Source organism: Pyrgilauda ruficollis, unplaced genomic scaffold (assembly GCF_017590135.1).
Source record: "Pyrgilauda ruficollis isolate IOZ18807 unplaced genomic scaffold, ASM1759013v1 scaffold134, whole genome shotgun sequence".
NCBI classification, from domain to species: Eukaryota; Metazoa; Chordata; class Aves; order Passeriformes; family Passeridae; genus Pyrgilauda; species Pyrgilauda ruficollis.
The window spans coordinates 104,704-121,768 of record NW_024511877.1 but is presented as its reverse complement, the minus strand read 5'-3'; the positions used below and the strand labels follow the sequence as shown (position 1 = coordinate 121,768).

General features: G+C 56.4%; 1 protein-coding gene across 1 annotated transcript; it reads left to right on the top strand.

Annotated features, from left to right (window-relative positions):
• Positions 1-713: 713 nt before the first annotated feature.
• Positions 714-13,624, top strand: RBPMS (RNA binding protein, mRNA processing factor). Its single transcript, XM_041459314.1, has 9 exons — positions 714-835; positions 6,184-6,261; positions 6,431-6,469; positions 6,579-6,641; positions 7,372-7,522; positions 8,107-8,237; positions 9,913-9,982; positions 11,257-11,362; positions 11,920-13,624. Exons 1-7 carry the CDS (start codon positions 773-775, stop codon positions 9,973-9,975), a joined length of 588 nt encoding a protein of 195 aa, XP_041315248.1. The 5' UTR covers positions 714-772; the 3' UTR covers positions 9,976-9,982; positions 11,257-11,362; positions 11,920-13,624.
• The last annotated feature ends 3,441 nt before the right edge of the window (positions 13,625-17,065 follow it).

Sequence of the window (17,065 nt, the reverse complement as noted above, 5' to 3'; positions counted from 1 at the left end):
AGGTCTGTTTGGGCCAAAGGCAGGCGGTCCCCAGCCCGAGGGTCTCGTCATGCTGAGCGCAGCCCTGCGGGAGCACAGCCTCCTTCCCGGGGCTGTGCAGGGCTGGAACCACCCAACACCGAGCTCTGGAAGGAAACGCCAGGCTCAGCAAAAGCCCAGCCTAAGCATGAAGCCTAAATGCAGTTCCTGAGGCTGGGCAGGGAGGGGTTGAGCCCCCAGGTGGGGCTGGTTGGGGTGATGAGCTCCCACTGGTCCTTCCACCGCCCCCAGCCCTACACTGGGTGTCCCCAGCACTGTCCCCTCCTCTGCCTCACGGCCCTGATGCATTCATGTCCCTGGGACTGCGCCCCATGTCCTCAGCCTGGTGTTCTGTATCCTTAACCTTGCGTCCTGTGTCCCCAGGACTGTGTCCCCTCTTGCCCAGTCCTGTCCTACACCCCCAGCCCGTGTCCCATGTCCCTGAGACTGTGTCCACCTCCCCGTTCTTGTGCCCTGTGTCCCCAATCTCTTATCCGGTATCCCCAACCCCATGTCCTAGACCGCGTTCCGTGTCTCCAGTATTGTCCTGCATTCCCAACTCCGTGTCCTGTGGCCCCAGCCTCGTGTCTTCTGTTCCCGGCACTGTGTCCCCTGTCCCCAGCCCGGCGTCCCGCCTTCCCACCTCCCGTATCCCTGCGCTCCTCCATCCCCCCGCGGCCCGGTCCGCCCCCCCAGCGCCGCCCGCCCGGACGCGGCTGCCGCCGGCGGGACGAGGAGCCTGGCCGCTCGCACCATGAGCAGCGTCCCCGCCGACAGGGAGGGCGGCCCCGCCGACACCAGCCTGCCCGAGGAGGAGGTACCGGGGGGACACACACACACCCCGGGGGTTTGGGGCGGAGGGGGTCCGGCTTCCCCCTCCCCCGCGGGATGGGGGGTCCGCGCCGCGGGGCTCCCGGTACCCGGGGCTGCCGCGGGGGGAACAGGGACGAGCGGCGGGAGCGCATCCCCGGGACGCTCCCATTCTCCCGCATCCCCCTGGGGCTCGCCGCAAACGCCGCTCCGCCTCGCCGGAGGGAACCTGTGGGCGCGGGGAGCCCCACGCGAGACACGGATATCCCCGGGGGGCGTGGGGGATAAAGCAGGCTGCCCCCGGACCCGGTGCTGCCGGTGCCCGTGGGTACCGTGCAGCCAGCGGCCGCGCATCTCTTTCGCACGGGTCTCACCCCCAAAAATGCCCGAAACGCTCCCATCCCCACGGGAGACCAACCCCACACCCCGCCACGGTGAGAGCTGGTTTTCTTCGTTCCAGCCGCAAAGTTCCTGGTTTTGCCCGTGACCTTGAGATGGGAATTTGGACTTTGTGAGGCTGAGAGCGGGAAGATTCCTGTCTGAGATCGCCTCCTCCTCCTTAGCCTCCACCCGGCCGGCTGCTCCAGCAGGTCCCTGCTGGGCTCCCCGCTCGGTGGCCAGCGCTGGGATCAATCCCCGCAGCTCCACCGCCCGCTGCCTGCCTTCATTTGCTTATTCCAGAGGCAGGTCTGGCTTCAAACTTCCCAAAGTTTCCTAAAAAACGGGGATTTCTTTCCCCTGGCGGCCTTGCGGGGTGTGTGGGGGATGTGGCTGCGGCTCTGTTGGGCACGGCGGTGGGTGACACCCATGGAGGCCTGTTGCCTTTTCCAAAAGCATGGAAAGGGCAGCCCTCGCTCCGCTCCCGGGCGGATCCGGAGAGCCCGGGGCTGGCTGTTGCACTGCTGATCCTTGGGGACCCCTGACCCGGTGATGCCGGACATGGGGAACACCCCGAGGGGACGGCTGGGAGGTGCCAGGGACACGCGAGGTGGGCGATGCCCGCTCCTGACTGCAAGCCGCGCTGCTCCGGTGCCAGGCAGGTATTTTCCCTGCAGGACTTGTTCCAGCCCAGGCTGGAGGAGCCGGTGCTGCCTATTTGCTCAAGCGCAGGGAAAGGGGTTGCCCAGCTACTGTGCCTCTCCTCCCCCCTCCCAGGGCTTGTCTTCCCTCAGAAGAGAAGGAGAAGCAGCCCCCATCCCGGGGAGGTCACTCAGGGTGGCTGCCGGTTGGGAAAAGCCCCCACTTCATGCCCGCTCCTCCCTGGCACCCCAGGTGGCTTCCCCGTCCCTCTCGGCTGTCCCCCCGGGAAGGACCCCCCCGTGCAGGGGAGCTGTGGGCCAGGGGCTTCCCCACGGAGGAGCCGGAACAATTTGGGAAGGCGGTCACGTCACTTCGGCCGGGCGAGAACGGCATGTAAAAGGCTCGGCGGAGGCCTTATTTGGTAGCGGAGCGGCTGCGGAGAGCCCGGCTCGTGGCCCTCGTCCCCATCCCATGCCAGATCCCTCATCCCGGGGGAACCGTGCCACGGGGAGGGGACCCCAGGGATGCTTCCTAGGGGGAATGTGCCCAGCGAGTGGATAAAATTTACCCCCGTGGCCCCTGTGTGGCATCCCCCCCGTGCTCCTGCTTCCTTTCCTCCTTGAAGCGCGGGGTCCGGAGGGTTTGGGAGCAAGCTCCGGGCGGGACAGGGACGAGTGTGACCCGTTCCTGATCCCGCCGCTCCTCCGCTCTGTTGCAATCCCCCATCTGCTCCCTTGGCTGCTCACTGCCTTTTCCTCTGCCGCTTCCTCGTTCCAGCCCCGGCAGCTCTGGACTCGCTTTTCCCCAAGGGCTGTTCCTCTCCTCCCGTCCTTCACCGGACGTGAGAGAACCGTGATTTTCCAGCAAAGCCGCTGCGGGTGGCGAGGCCGGAGATCGGTGCCGGTCCTCCCGCATCCCCCGGCATCCCTCGGCCCCAGCCTTGTTTATGTCGGGGAGTTTTGCGGGCTGAAGGCATGCGTACACACAGCCCGGGAATCTAAACCCAGCCGAGGAAGACGCTCCATTAGCCAAGAGACTATTTATGCCAGGACTAATCCCGGCGGGGCGGGAATGCACCCCGCCGCGGGGGAGGCAGCACCCCGCTTTGCCGGGAATGGGAGGGGAAGCCCTGCTCCATGGCAGCTCCGTGGCATCGCCCTCCCGCTGCCACCGCCGGGATCCGGTGCCTCCCCGGCGGCGGGCAGTCAAGCGGATAATCGGCTGGTGGAGAATTAAAGCGAGCCCCGCTGGAAGGGGCGCACGGACGGACGAGGGATGGGAGCTGGGCTGAAGGAGGCGATTAAATGCCTCGTGGATGAATCACCCGGACGCCTCCCCGCCTCCCCACGGCCTGTTAACGTTTACCGGGGCACGGCACGGCACGGCAGGGGACTGGGACCGTGCTGGCAGGGCACCATGGATCCCTCTGGGCACCGCTGTGTCATGGGGGTCCAAGCCAAGCAAATCCCCCCTAGTGCCTCCTTACCTGCAGGAGATAAACCTGGCTTGTGGCTTCATGTGAGGAAGAGGAGGAGGAGGGCTGCTGGCGCTCCATCACAGAGCTCACCATGCTGGGGTCATCCTTGATCCATGCTCTGGAGACCTCAGTGATCTCCTGGCCCAGATCTTTGCCTCTCCTTGCATGTCCTCAGCCATGACCATCTCAGCAAATCTCCACAGATCCTTTCCAGCATCCCTTCAACTGGCCCAAGAGGAGATGCAGGATTTCGGGGCCAACAGACTGGGATGGTGGGATGTAAAGGTGAGAGGGACAGGCCAGAAGGGGGATGGAGAAGATTTCCAAGGAAGAGGAGAGTAGTACAGATGAAGAGCAGATGTCCTGCAGGGAAAACAAAAAGTCAGGAGGGGACACGCTAGGAGTGAGGCAACACAGGTAGGATCCAACAGCCCTGGGAAATTTGGGAGCTGTGGGGTGCAGCAGCAGGAGCAGAGGAGAACTGTGGAAAGGGACTTGGAGCAGTCCCATAGCTGCCATCCCCATGGAAGGAAGTCAAGGTGGTCACCTTTGAGCTCCTCCTGGAGCAAACATTGGCACTTATAACTTTTAAAAAATCTTTGGTTTCACCCCAAATTTCAAGAAGAAGGAGAGATGGAGAAATGCTCCACCAAATAGAAACTGAAAGATGTTAGTACAGCAGAAATGAAACAGCTCAGGCTGTCCAAAAATACTGTGGGGTTTAGGCTGAGGGAATCCCATGCTCCAGTGCCCTTTAATCCTTGCTCAAGAGCTGTCAGTCTAGCCCTGTCCCATGACATCCCTGCGAGCAGGCGCCGTGCCTGATCCACCTCTCTGAAGGAGCAATTCTTCCCTGTGGAAGAACAGATACGTGCCTGCTGCCTGGCAATTTCTCTGATAAGGCTGCTTTTTTTTTTTTTTTTTAGAGTAGGATTTTGCCCAAGGAGTGTTTCTGGTAGAGGATGGGGACTGAATCCCTGGGATTTCAGCACAAAAAAAACCTAGAGCAGCTCCCTGTGGGCCAAAGCTCCCCTTCCATTTAAGGGCAGGAGTAATATTTCTGTCTAGAATCTTTCCCCTGGCAAAAGGGTATCTGTCCAGCCTGCTGGGATTATCCCCAAGGATGCTGCCTTGCTCTGCCAGTCCCACCTGCTCCTTACCCAGTGAAAGGATTCTGTATATGTAGGATCTACTCCAGCATCCTTGGGGCTGGGTTCATTTGTGAGGTGCAGATGGGGAGCACTCAGGAGCTCGTATCCATCTCTTGCCCTGGGCCCCAAAAACTCTTTTGGGGCTGGAATCCAGCTGGGGGATCCTTTGGAGCCCTTCTCCCTCTTGCTGCTGTATAATTTTACAGATTCAAACTTGGCCGACCCGCGTTTGAACTCGCAAGGAAAACAAAGTCATTAGAGAAGAGAAGCTCTTCCTCTGTGGGGCTGAAATTCGGAGGGTTCCTTGGGATCTTTCATCTCTGTCTCTCTCTCCCACGTGGCTTTGGGGACAAGTGGTCTGGCAGGCTTGGGCATGCACGGTTTGGATTTCAGGGATGCAAGCTGGCAGCGGGTTCCCCACTCCTCTCAGTGGTCCCTAGTGTTTCCTGAAGCTCCCCAGGAAGAGGGGAGGCAGGAAGGCAGGGATGGCTCCAGGGAGACAGGGGACACCCTGCAGGGATGCTTGGCATGTAAACCCACCTGGGAGGCTCAGGAAGGGGTGAGGACATCCCTTCTCTGCTGATCTCATCCAGCCTGGATGCTGGTACCCACAGGGAGGATGATGATGATGGTGATGGTGATGATAATGCTGGCATGCAGGATGGGTATCACCGGGGCTGTTGACACAAGGGCTGTGTGCAAACAGCTGAGTACCTTTTGTTATTTAATAGATATAGGTCAGCCAGAGGTTTTGTTCCACAAAGCAGGAATGTTTGCTGCTCCCAGGCTGGGAGATGGGGGAGATAGCTTATCTGCAAGAGAAAGAAGAAATGTCAGCAAAAGAATAGGTCTGGGCTGGCTGTTTCTGGCTGTTTCCCATGTCTCTTTCCCAGGGAATGGGGCAGGCAGGGTGCCTGGCCAAAAATTTAAATGAAATACATTGAGGTTTTCCCCTTGTACAGCCCAAAGGGTTAGGATGAGATTTTGGGAATAAGGAGAGGAACAGCAGGTTCAGTTCCCCACACTGCTCTCAAGGTTGCAAGCTGGTTGTAAAGCAAAACCATCCCAGCACAGTGTTTGCCCATCCTGCAAGGAGCCCCACATCCCCCCTCAGGGTGGTGGGAACAGAATTTCTGCCAAACACCCCAGCTTTGAGGACGCTGCACCACGATAAACATTAGATCCACCCAAAAAGGGTTAAAACCCCTTAAAAGGTGACTTTTACAAACCAGGGACAAGCTGCTTAAATCCAGCCCCCTCTAAACCAGAGCCTTTCCTCCAGGAGGAAGAGTTGGTGTTTGCTTCTCCCAGTCCTTAATGAGCTGCTGCAATTAAACTGAGACAATAGGCATTGTCTGTGGAGTCCAGGATCCGCTGGGGATGACGGCAGAAATCCTGTTTTCCAGACTGGGGTAGGAAGGTGCTGGGATTCTCTGAGCTTTTTATCCTGGAGATCTGCTGGGGTGAGGACAGGTCCCTGCTACCTTTCCTTAGCAGCTTCCTCCATGGCCACATGTAGGATGGGGCCACCCTCCCAAAAATTCAGCATCACTCCGGTGATGCAAAACCGACACATTGGCTTAAGGCTTTTGTCTGCCCAGGAGGTTCCCCTTGGGCTGGCATTGTCCCTCTGGCTATGGGAAGCATGGTGTATCCCAAGTTAGGGATGAGAGAGGGTCCCCAGGAAGCTCCTTTCTTCTTTTCCAGGTGAGGACACTCTTTGTCAGTGGGTTGCCTCTGGACATCAAGCCCCGGGAACTTTACCTGCTCTTCAGACCCTTCAAGGTATCACACTGGGGAGGGAAAGGGGGGCTGGAAGCATGGGGCTGGTCTCTGCCCCAGCCCCATGGCCCTAAACCATCTGGGAACCCACTGAAGTTTACTTCAGTCAGTTTATTCAGTTACTAATTGTGGGGATCTGCACCAAAAACCCTTTTTAATCCTTTCCTTGCAGGGGTACGAAGGGTCCCTCATCAAACTCACCTCCAAGCAGGTAGGGGCTGCTCCAAATGGTGTAACCATCCCACCATTCCCTGGGGTCAGGGGCTCCCCCTCTCTGCTCCCCAGGAACCTGACTGATGACTCCTGTCCTTCCTCCACAGCCCGTGGGCTTCGTCAGCTTCGACAGCCGCTCCGAGGCGGAGGCAGCGAAGAACGCGCTGAACGTGAGTGCGCCTGGCTCAGCCACTCCATTGCTCCATTTTCCCCTTGTTTCCCTGTCCCCAGAGACTCTCTGAATTCCTCCATCCCTAGGATGTGCACATCCCATGCCAGCCGGCCCCACGGCATCCCCATCCCTCCAGACAATCTTGTTTCTCAGCTCCATTTCCTTCCTGGGGGGCTGCATCCCTCTCACCTTTCTGAGGGCCATCCAGGAGGGCTTGAATACTCAGGACCTGAGCCTTAGATATAACTGAGAAAGAACATTCCCAACTTCTCCTGTTTATTCAGCAGGAAAAATCCCAGCTAAGTCTGCAAAAGAAAAAAACAAATTTCACTTTCTTTTAGCAACTTGTTAAGTTACCTGAAAATAGTCACAGGCAGAACTGTGTGGAGCTGGTTCTCCAATTCCTCCCCAGTTCTCCCTGCATTTTGGTTCGGGGTTGTTTTTGTCCTTCTCTTCATTTTCAATGTAAAACTTTTTTTTTTTTTTTTTGGCTCCACTAATCCCTCTGGATAAGAGCTCGGCCTTGCGGGACGCCGACTGCCAAATATGGTGCCGATGCTAAAGATGCCGGAGGAATGCGAGCCGCCTCGGGGCCCAGCAAATTAGCTCATTTCAGGGCTGCAAGTTGAAAAAACCCATAAATAACGGGGAGTTATTTTTGCTGCGGGGCCGGCACGCGGCGGTGCTCGCCCACCCGCCGCGCCTCCTTCCCTCCTTCCTTCCCGCAGGGCATCCGCTTCGACCCCGAGATCCCCCAGACGCTGCGGCTGGAGTTTGCCAAGGCCAACACCAAGATGGCCAAGAACAAGCTGGTGGGCACCCCAAATCCCAGCACCCCTCTCCCCACCGCCGTACCTCAGTTCATCGCCCGGGAGCCCTGTGAGTACCCCAGGGCTCGCGTTGGCAGGCGCCAGGGGCTGGAAGGAGCGGGGGTACCCTGAGCGGGTGGCCAAGGGGAACACCACGTCCCACTGGAAGCGTTGGTACCTGCTTGCTGCCTGGTGGCACATGCTGGGGGTTCCCAAAGGACAGGATCTGGGACAGGTGACAGCCAGCAGGATGAGGTCTCAGGAGAGACCTCGGTGATGCCCTGCCGTGAGCGCTCCATGCCCGTTTCCGCTTCTGGAAGAGCTTCTTGCACAGACGCCGGCTCCTCACCCTGCTGTCACACACAGGCATGAGCTGCACACTCCCCTCTGCTGAATCCCTGGTTTTACTAAACCTCTTGGAGACAAGGAGCCCAGCCCTGGCTCCCTGAGCGATGCCCCCAGCCCCGTAGCATTGCTCACCCTGTGTTATCCCAGCGGGAGAATTCTGTGTTGGCTTTGCAAGCCGGCTCTCAGTGGTGGCATCTCACAGTTTTCCAGGGCCAGCTCTGCTCCTGCATCAAGGGGAGAAGGAAGGATGCAGCGAGGGTCACAGCCCTCTGGTCACCATTAACTCTCCCTCTTCTTCTCTTGCAGATGAGCTCACAGTGCCTGCACTTTACCCCAGTAGCCCTGAAGTGTGGGGGCCGTACCCTCTGTACCCAGCGGAATTAGCACCTGCTCTACCTCCTCCTGCTTTCACCTATCCCGCTTCGCTGCACGCCCAGGTAATTCCGACCCATCCGCCTCCACCGCTCACCCTCCCGCCCGCCCCGGCCCCCCTTCCCCTCGGTGCTCACTGCACCACTAACTCCACCTGGCTCACAGGCACTCACTCCCCGCTCCCCGAGATTTAGGGAAGGCTCCCAAACGGAGCTGAAGGCTGGCAGGGGTCCTGTCTTTCCCCAGATTCCTCTCTCTGCCTTCCTACTTTCGCTGGTACCTGTGGTGGGGCAGGTGGTGAGGGAGGAGGGAGGGCTGGGGATGCTCTCAGGGTCTGGACCATGCCCATCGCTCCTGGCGCCGAACCATCCAGCTGCCAGCGTGGCATGAGGGCTCCAGACCCCCTGGCTGCCCCTGCAGCATCGCTGGGATGCCATGTGCTGTGCTGTTCATGGGGTGTGAAGCCAAGCAGCTCTCTCGGGGAGGAGGGGGAAGCAAAGCACAAATGGAGGGTCCATCTTTTATTGACGAGGTGCTGCCTCGTCAGGAGCGCTTTCTGCCGGCTGCCACTGCCGCTGGCCCCCGACGGCAGCATGGGCTGTTAAAAATTAACCATCCGCCTGGAGAGGAGTGGGGGAGAGAGAAGGAGAAGTGGAAATGGTGGAGGAGGAGGATTTCTTTGCAGTGCCAGCCTTGCAGCATCATGGGGATGCTGGGAAAGGACCCCTGCCACAAGGGGGGAAAGGGCAGGTACCTCCTCAGCATCCGTGCTTTTGCTCCTTGCTGCCGGCTCCAGCTCAGTGATGAACAGGAGATAACAAGCACATGGAAATAGATTTGCCAGATAAACTGCATCCAAAAGGCTTTTGCCCTTGGCCCGCCAGAATTGAGCCAGGTTATCCAGAGCCACCATCACTGAGAGCTGGAGCTCAGCTGGAGCTCAGCTCAGCCAGGAGCCGGTTTGAGCAGAAGCATGATGAAAAATGCTCAGTTTGCAAACCATGTGCAGCCTTTGGATGAAACTCCAGCTTTTTGGGCCCTGCTGTTCATAGGAAGAGCGTTGGTAAATATTATTGCAGCTATGTACTTGCCTTGTCAAATAACTGCTAACAGGCAGCACCTGCCCTGCTCAGGGAAGCGCACAGCCAAGGAAACAGAGGCGTATGGAAGCTCTGAGGGTCCCTCGGGAAAACCCAGGCCGAGACCTGACAGAAGCAATATTACCTGATGTGAAATATCAGCCTGGTGGGGAGGGTGCTGGCTGCACCTTCCCATCCTCCTGTGCAGCTGCTGGGGTTGTGGGTTTGCTGGGTGGGGGCTGGAGACTGGTGCCACCACCCAAACTGGATCCTGCAGACAGCAGCGGGACCAGGAACTGCAGGATGGATGATGGGGCTGGCTTGGAGTTATCTGGCAGAGCACCGAGCGCCTGCATGCCAAATTTTGGCATCTGATGTTTTCCTCCCTGTTTCAAGTGGGCTTTGCAGGAGCTGAGAAGGATGAGCTCACTCACCATGGTGCTGCTGTTCCAGCTCCATCCTACTGGAAGCAGCCATGCCAGGGGCTGTGCTCATCCTCAGTGTTACTGCTGGAATTGGAGCTGGGATGGCTGTACTGCTGTTCCAACCTCCCTCCTCCCCGTGCCTGGGAAAAGCCAGGAAAAGGGATCCCAGCTGCAGCCCGCTCTTGGCAGGGTGGGCAGCCACCCCCTCTCACCTTGTGTCCCCCTTGCCTTCGCAGATGCGCTGGCTCCCTCCCTCCGAGGCTGGTTCTCAGGGCTGGAAGTCCCGTCAGTTCTGCTGAATGCCGGGTGAGTGCCGCTGGCCCGCTCCCATCCTTCTGGGCCGCCTGGGGACCACCTCCACCTCTACCCTGAGCTTCCCCCACTGCGAGCCCTGGGCTCTCCAGCAGCTCAGGGTGGGCAGCCACTTTTCAGCAGACACCCCAAGTCCAGTTGCCCTCCTTGTCCCCAGAATGGGATGGATGTCTGTGCCGCAATTCACCACAAAACTTTCCCACGTGTCCTGGGGCAGGAGGGAAAGGCACCATGCCAGAGGGAGGTGTTGTGATGGAAAATGCAGCCCTGACACCATCACCTCCTTAAACCTTAAGGAAAACTTTCCAGACAGTCCAGGGTGGTGGGGGTGCCAAAACAAGAAGCACAGCCTTACTGAGCACCCGGCTGCCCAGCAGGAGGGAGGGACGGATCCCATTCCATCTGGGACCTCTCTGGATGGAAAAAGCCTTGCAAGATACACTCTGCAAATAACTTCGGCCTTTGTGGATAAATAAACAAAGGGGACTCACATGGAAGAGGGAAAAGAGCCTTGGTGGACCACTGAGCCCTGCTTGCCCTGCAATCCCAGCCTGCCTGGACCATCCTAGCCGAGAACAATCCCTGCTGGGGAGCCTCCTGCTTCCACACCCGACATTGGAGAAATGCCAGTGGATCCAAAGCTCTGGCACCAGCTGCCCATGCTCGCATGTGACTGCTCTGCCCATCTGCCTGGCATCTGCAGCCCTGTGCTGCGGCCACGAGGTCACTCAGCCGGGAGGGCACGAGGCCCAGCCCTGGCTGCAGCCGGCCCCAGACTTGGATCCATTAAGAATTCACCGGCTATTTTAGGCCCAGCAGATAAAAATAGGGAGTACTGAGGCTTTGGGAACCAATGGTTCTTCCAAAATATGCAACATGCCAATGTTTCTAGATAACATGTAAGCAGAAAGGCTTTTGGGAAGGGGAGATGAGCAAATCCCTTGAAGCAGCTCCACCAGCCCAAGAGCCACAGTGAGTGGCGAGGATGGAGACTCAGGGACCTCCTGTTTCCCTTCCAGGCTCCTCCAGCTGGGAAGGGCACAGAGGGTTTGGCTGAGGGCCTGGCTCTCCTGCTTGCATCTGCCTGTATTTGCTGCCTGGAGCCCATCACAGAGGAGCTAATCCCACAATCAGTTAGGTTGGGAAAAACATCTGAGACCATTGCTGCAAGCTGTCCCCTGGTCCCTGTGAAATCACCCCTGCCCACAGCGCACTGACCTCGGGCCCCAGTGCCAGCGTTCCTCACTCTCCGCTGTGTCCTCCCACAGGTCTCAGGTGTGTGATGGTGGCCTACAGTCAGTCTTGTGGGTATTAATGGAGTCTTCCAAGGTGGCTACTGGGTTGATGTGCTCTCCACAGGACCTCAGTGTGCTGGTAAGGATGCCACCCTGCTTGGAGAAGGGGGCAGAGGAGTGAGGAAGTCAACAGCATGTCCCTGGGGCTGCTCCAGCTCCTGCCCTGCAGAGCCATGGCTCTGCCGTTCCCCTTGATCGCCGTTATCTGGGGTGAGAGTTTCCACAGCCAAGGAATGCCTCTCGGCTTTGAATTACCCCGCTAATCTCATCTCCGTCCTTGCTTCCTGCCTTGGATCAACAGAGACCGAATTCCTCTTAACTGCAAAACCCAACTCACACTTAACTCCCGGCTTCCCACTTCCAGGGACCGCAGCCAACGGAGGAACAAAGTGGGATCAGTGGGGTTCTTTGTGCCAGGGATGCTACGGTCTCTCCCTGCAGGCAGGTCCCTCCTTGCCCTTTCCCTGCTAAACAACTGTCCTTAGAGCTTGATCCTGACAGGAATTTCCAAAACAAGCCTCCATCTCCCCCCCTACCTTGCTTCCTTCCTTCCACAAAGGAAGAGAGATTAACCACAGCCCTTTTTCCTCCATCACAGCTGCTCCTTTTTTTTAACACCTTTCTTTGTTGTTTCAGGCTTGAAAAAAAACCTCACACAAGTTTGGATTCCTCCAAGACTTTCCCACAGCCTCTATCACACATCTGCTCTCCTAGAAGAAAAAAGAAAAAACATACCTAGTAATAATATTTTCCTCTTTTACACTGTATATTTGTAAGGAAGAGTGTGTTACTCCCGAAAGCATGGTTTGACAGGCATTGTTGTAGTGTTTGAAAAGGCTTTTCAAATGGAACCATAGGAAAGCGGACTACAAAAAAAAAAAAAAAAAAAGAAAAAAAAAAAAAAAAAAAAAAAAAAAAAAAAAAAAGAAAAAAAAAAAAAAAAGAAAAAAAGAAAGTAAAAGGAAAAAAACCAAAACAAAAGCAAGTATTTTTGTACCAAAGCTCCTCAAGAGGACAATCTTACACCGGGTTGGACCACAGCTTTTGTGCTTGACTTGGGAGGTGTGTAAAGAAGAATCTTATTATCAATTCCCTGGCCCTGCTGCATGTGGAAGGCACGATGTTCACAAGCAATGTTCACAAGTGTGAGGATGTCGACACACACGATGCGGGTTTGTAGGAACTGTGCTCCTTCTGGCACAGGAACTGTGCTCTGGCCGTGTGGGCATCTGCAGACACTACAGTATTACTGTTTTCTTCCCAGTTGCACCAAATGACGAGCAGGCAGGGCGACCAGGAACTTCCTTCCCGTGTTTTTTTTACCTTGGGGCTGTGTTCATAGCTGCTGTGCAAAGCTTCCGTGGGGTACAACAGCTCGGATCAGGGATGGGCGGGCAGCCCACACACGTAGCAAGGTGACAATTTGCCTCCTCCTCTTCCTCCTTCTCCTGCCATGACTGCTCCAAGCTGTTACGGGCAATGTAAACTGCTGTATGAAAAAGCATACCAACAAATCCTTGGTTTGCCAGCTTCCTCCAGGTTGGACATGAGTCCTGAGGGGCTTCCTGTTACGCTGAAGCGCTGGCCTGGCCTGGCCTGTGGTTTTAGTGCTGATGTTACACTGGTCCAGCTGCTCCCTGCGTGGCATCCCCGTGTTTCCACGTGCAAAGATGAGAAGGGAGGCTGCCAACAGCCTTTGCAGAGATAGAGTACCAGCAGAGAGACTGCTTGACACACTAGTTCTCCTTCTCCTTGCTCCAGGAGGAATTCGGATAAAGAAGAGAGCAAAGTGACCCAAAACCTCTGTTTCTTGCAAAGGGAGGTGCAGAACTTCGCCTTCCATTGCCTTTCCCCCATTTCCATTCCAGCTGCAGGGAACACTGAGCTCAGCTGCTGCCCAGGCCTCACCGTGGCCGGTTTTTCCCAGCTGTTTGTGGCCTCATTAAACATCATCACCTTTTCCTTTCTCCTTCCTCTTGTCCTGTGGGTGGGCCAAAATAAGATGGCTGAGATTCTGGCCGTCAGGGTGGGACAGGGGTATGAAAAAATCGGGTTTTTCACCATCAGAAACTGTCCCGTTGGGGTCTTCTGTAAAAAATGGGCCTGATAACAGTGATTTGAGAAGAAATCAAATCCAAGACAAACCTCAGAGCGGCTCCAAAAGGAACGATACCAGCGTTCCCAAGCGACGGACTAACTCTTTTAGCAAACTATTTCCTGTACTTTGTCTCGTGGAGAGGAGAGAAGCTTCCACATTGTCTACTCTGCTTTTGGAAATATGTTTAAAGGTACTTTTCTATTGTAATTTTTTAAAAATAAAACCGGTGATTATTATAAGTTACGCGCGGAGCGTCGCTGTGTGCTGTGTATCCGGCTGGGAACAGGGAGAAGGATCCCAGCACACCCCTCGGGGCCTTGGCAAACATCAGCCTCTTTCCTCCCTCGGGAGCAGCTGAAAGCACTGTGAGGCTCCTGGGTGATTTTTCAGGGCAGATGCCATCGTCCTGTTTGGCTCTCTTGGATCTCTAGGAAAGCTCCAAAATCCAGGCTGGAAGGATCAGCAGGCTTTAAAGAAATGACTCCAAGTTTACAAAGATGTTATCGGTTAGTTTTTAAACCTACTAATCTTGGCAGGGAGCACAGGAGCTGGGATGCAATTTTCCATGAGCTCAGCCTCGGCTGAGGCAAACGTAACCTAGAGACCAAGGGCCAGATTAGCTCTGTATTTTTTTTAACACGCTGGGAATTTTGAAAAACTCCAGTTTGTAAGCCCAACCTAGAAATTCCTCCTCCTTTCTTTGCTCTGCTCCCACCCTGACAAATGTGACCAGCATCCCCAGGAGCTTCAGCAACAAAGTGCCAGGAGCAAGCTCCAGCTTAGCAAAGGCAGCCTGGAGAACAGAGGACAGGATTAAAAAAGCTGCAAGCTGCAGGGTGGAAGGAAGAGGCATGGCAGTTATTTGAACCCCCTGGCTGGCAGGGATGAGTTAAACCCTTAAGGTTGGATGTTAATCCCGCTGTGGCCACCGCCAGTCACAGCTTTCACAGCTTTCCTTCCGAGCTGCATATCCAGCGGAGAGGTTTGCTGGCAGGCACTGGGGAGGAAGGGAAGGGAGCCACAACACTGCTGCTCAGCCCAAGAGCTGCTCTGAGCAGCAGCAACTGGCCAAAACCTCTGTCCCAGGCACCGCTTTAAGAGACACACAGATGTTTTTGGGAGCGGATTCAGCAGCAAACATCCTGCAGCTAAGAGAGCCGTGAAACATGCACACATCCTGGGCTTTGCCTGGGCATTGCGTCTGCTCCCAGATCTGCCCTGCCAAAGGAAGTGGGGCCTTGCCCAAAATATTTAACCTCTTGAACCATTTTTTTTTTCCAATTTCCCCCATAAGCCAGCCTGTTTTTGTCTCTGTGCTGATGAGCATTGCCCTCATCAGCAAGGGGTGGGAGCAGCACGGCTGCTGCTCGCCTGGCGTCCCCTTTGCCCGCGGTGACCTTTCCCCCTGCGGCCGGCCGGGGGAACATTCCTTCCCTGTGACCACTGGGGCACTTACAGGAAGGCCCAAGCTGCTGGCTGACACTGGAGAATTGCAAAACGGGATCAGGGACTCCCAGGCCAGAGCTGCCATCCGATACCAGGGATAAGTCCTGGGGGATATGAACAGGCAGAGCTAGCAAAACCAAAGCGAGATTTTGCACTCTCATTGTTTCCGTTTTCCCAAGTCTGTTTGTTCCCATCCCCCTAGCATAAGGCTAAGCCCAGGGATGGGGGGATGCAGGCAGCTCCTTCCTGTGCATCCCTGCACAGGGGCTGGCTGACCAGCAGCAGGCTGGAAGCAGCTGCAAAGGCAGGGAACAGCTTGGCAGGGCCTAAGAGAGAAAACACAGCGCTGATTCCCCACATCAGAGGGACACAAGTGAACAGCAGAGAAATGGGAACAAGGTGGGAGAGGGAGAGCCATACATCTCAGAGGATTTGGGGTGGATGGTCAGGCAGAAGGGACAGGGGTCCTGCCACAGGAATGGAGATGCACCAGCCAAGGCCAGGGAGAGCAAAGGGCAGACAGAGCCGGCGCCGAGGCCGGCAGCACCCGCAGCCCGGATGGGGCAGGGAGGAGCAAGCCCAGAGCTGCTCCTGGGAGAGGAGGAGAAGGAATAACAAGGCTGGGAGAGGAGAGATGTGAGAGCACCAGCGTTTGGCCAGGCAGCTTTAAAGGCTGAGACACAGGCTGTGAGGGAAGCTAAGAGCAAAGAGATGGTTGGCTTTGTGAGGATAGTTGGGGCGTGGAACAGCACTCAGCATGGATTTGTTCCCTGATTCCTAAAGGGGAAATTGAGAGGTGTCACCCCACAAGGGTCACTGCACTGCCTGAGAGCTGCCAGGCAAGGCTCTCTTCTCCCTGCCAGCACAAAAAGGAGGACATTCCAACCCAGGGGCGTGAGCTGGGTGCTGCAGATGTGACCTGCCCTGAGAGCCAGGCTCCAGCCAACACCTGAGCACCGCTACCCACCTCACTCAGGGTACAAACCGAGATGACAGCGGGGCTTAAAAAGCAAAGCTGAGAAACACCATTAGCAGGTCCCTGAAATGCTGTCTCTAAAACACGGGGAAGTCAACCATTAGCAGAGTCTGGACTTCATCTCTGCAGTCTCCATAATTAATAACCAGCTCAGGAGGGAATAGAGAACACAACCAAACTGATGGAGGCAGGAAGGAATCGCACAAGTACTTCAGGCCTTGGATGCGAGCCCAGAAGTGCAGGTATATAGTCAAAAAATTAACTTAATGGCAGGACAACCTCCTGCCTTAACCATCCTTTTCCCCTGCTGTGCTTGTACTCTGCACAATGTCCAACCCACGAGGCCAGAGCTGTTTGACACGTGAATCCCAGCCACAGAAGCACTGATGGGTTTTCAGAGTCATGGCTGTTTTTCCTGGGCTGTTGAGTAACACAGAGGCCACTGCAAGCCAAAGCAGCAGAAAGCAAGCTGGGTGAAACAAAAACTGCTCTTACAGCACGCCAGGAGGCACCAAAGGAACCAGGGCTCAGACCCACAGGTGGCTAGAAGGGGCTGCAGGAGGTCTCTGATCCAACACAACAGGACTGTTGCCACCAAGAGACTTGGGCAGCCTGGTCTTGTCTGGGCAATGCGTGAGCCCTCCATGGATGGAGACATCTCCCCAGCAGCTGTTTCCCTCCTAATATCCAGGCCAAACTTCCCACATTCCCCTATTATGTCATCTGCCATAGCTGCCAAAAGCATTTGACCACATCATTCTCCTTACTGCCCTTCCCATTGCTGTACCTTGTGATCAGACACACCCTCAGCCACCTGCCCAACACACTCAGCAGTCCCAGCTCCCCACGACTCCTCCCAGGCTCTCTGCTCCCAGCCCCGACCAGCCTGGGAGCTCCAACCAGCATCCCTGGGGATGGAGGGGTGACTGAATAGAGGAGGAGGGCTAAGCTGCACACCATGCCCAGGTGGGAGCTCCCTGGTGCTGAGCAGAGAGCCAACTGCTTCCCTTGCTCTGCTGGCCCTCGCTGGAGCGGCGAAGGCTGCGGTCACCTCGTTTGGGAAGGGAACAGCTACAGCTATGCAATGCCAGGGAGCCCTGCTGTGTCCAGGCAAGCCCTCTCTTCTGGGGACATGCCAATCCTCCAGATCTGCACGGCAGGGATGTGTCCAGAGAGCCTGAGCAGGGCTGACAACACCGACACGGTCAGAATGCACCCACAGAGCCAAAGGACAGGCCTGAGGAACGGTGCCAGAGCAGATC

Excerpts from the sequence above, each read along its gene's own strand:
- RBPMS (XM_041459314.1), top strand. The coding sequence starts at position 773 with ATGAGCAGCGTCCCCGCCGACAGGGAGGGCGGCCCCGCCGACACCAGC. Across the intron at positions 6,642-7,371 it reads CAGCGAAGAACGCGCTGAAC|GGCATCCGCTTCGACCCCGA; the intron begins GTGAGTGCGCCT and ends TCCTTCCCGCAG. Across the intron at positions 7,523-8,106 it reads GTTCATCGCCCGGGAGCCCT|ATGAGCTCACAGTGCCTGCA; the intron begins GTGAGTACCCCA and ends CTTCTCTTGCAG.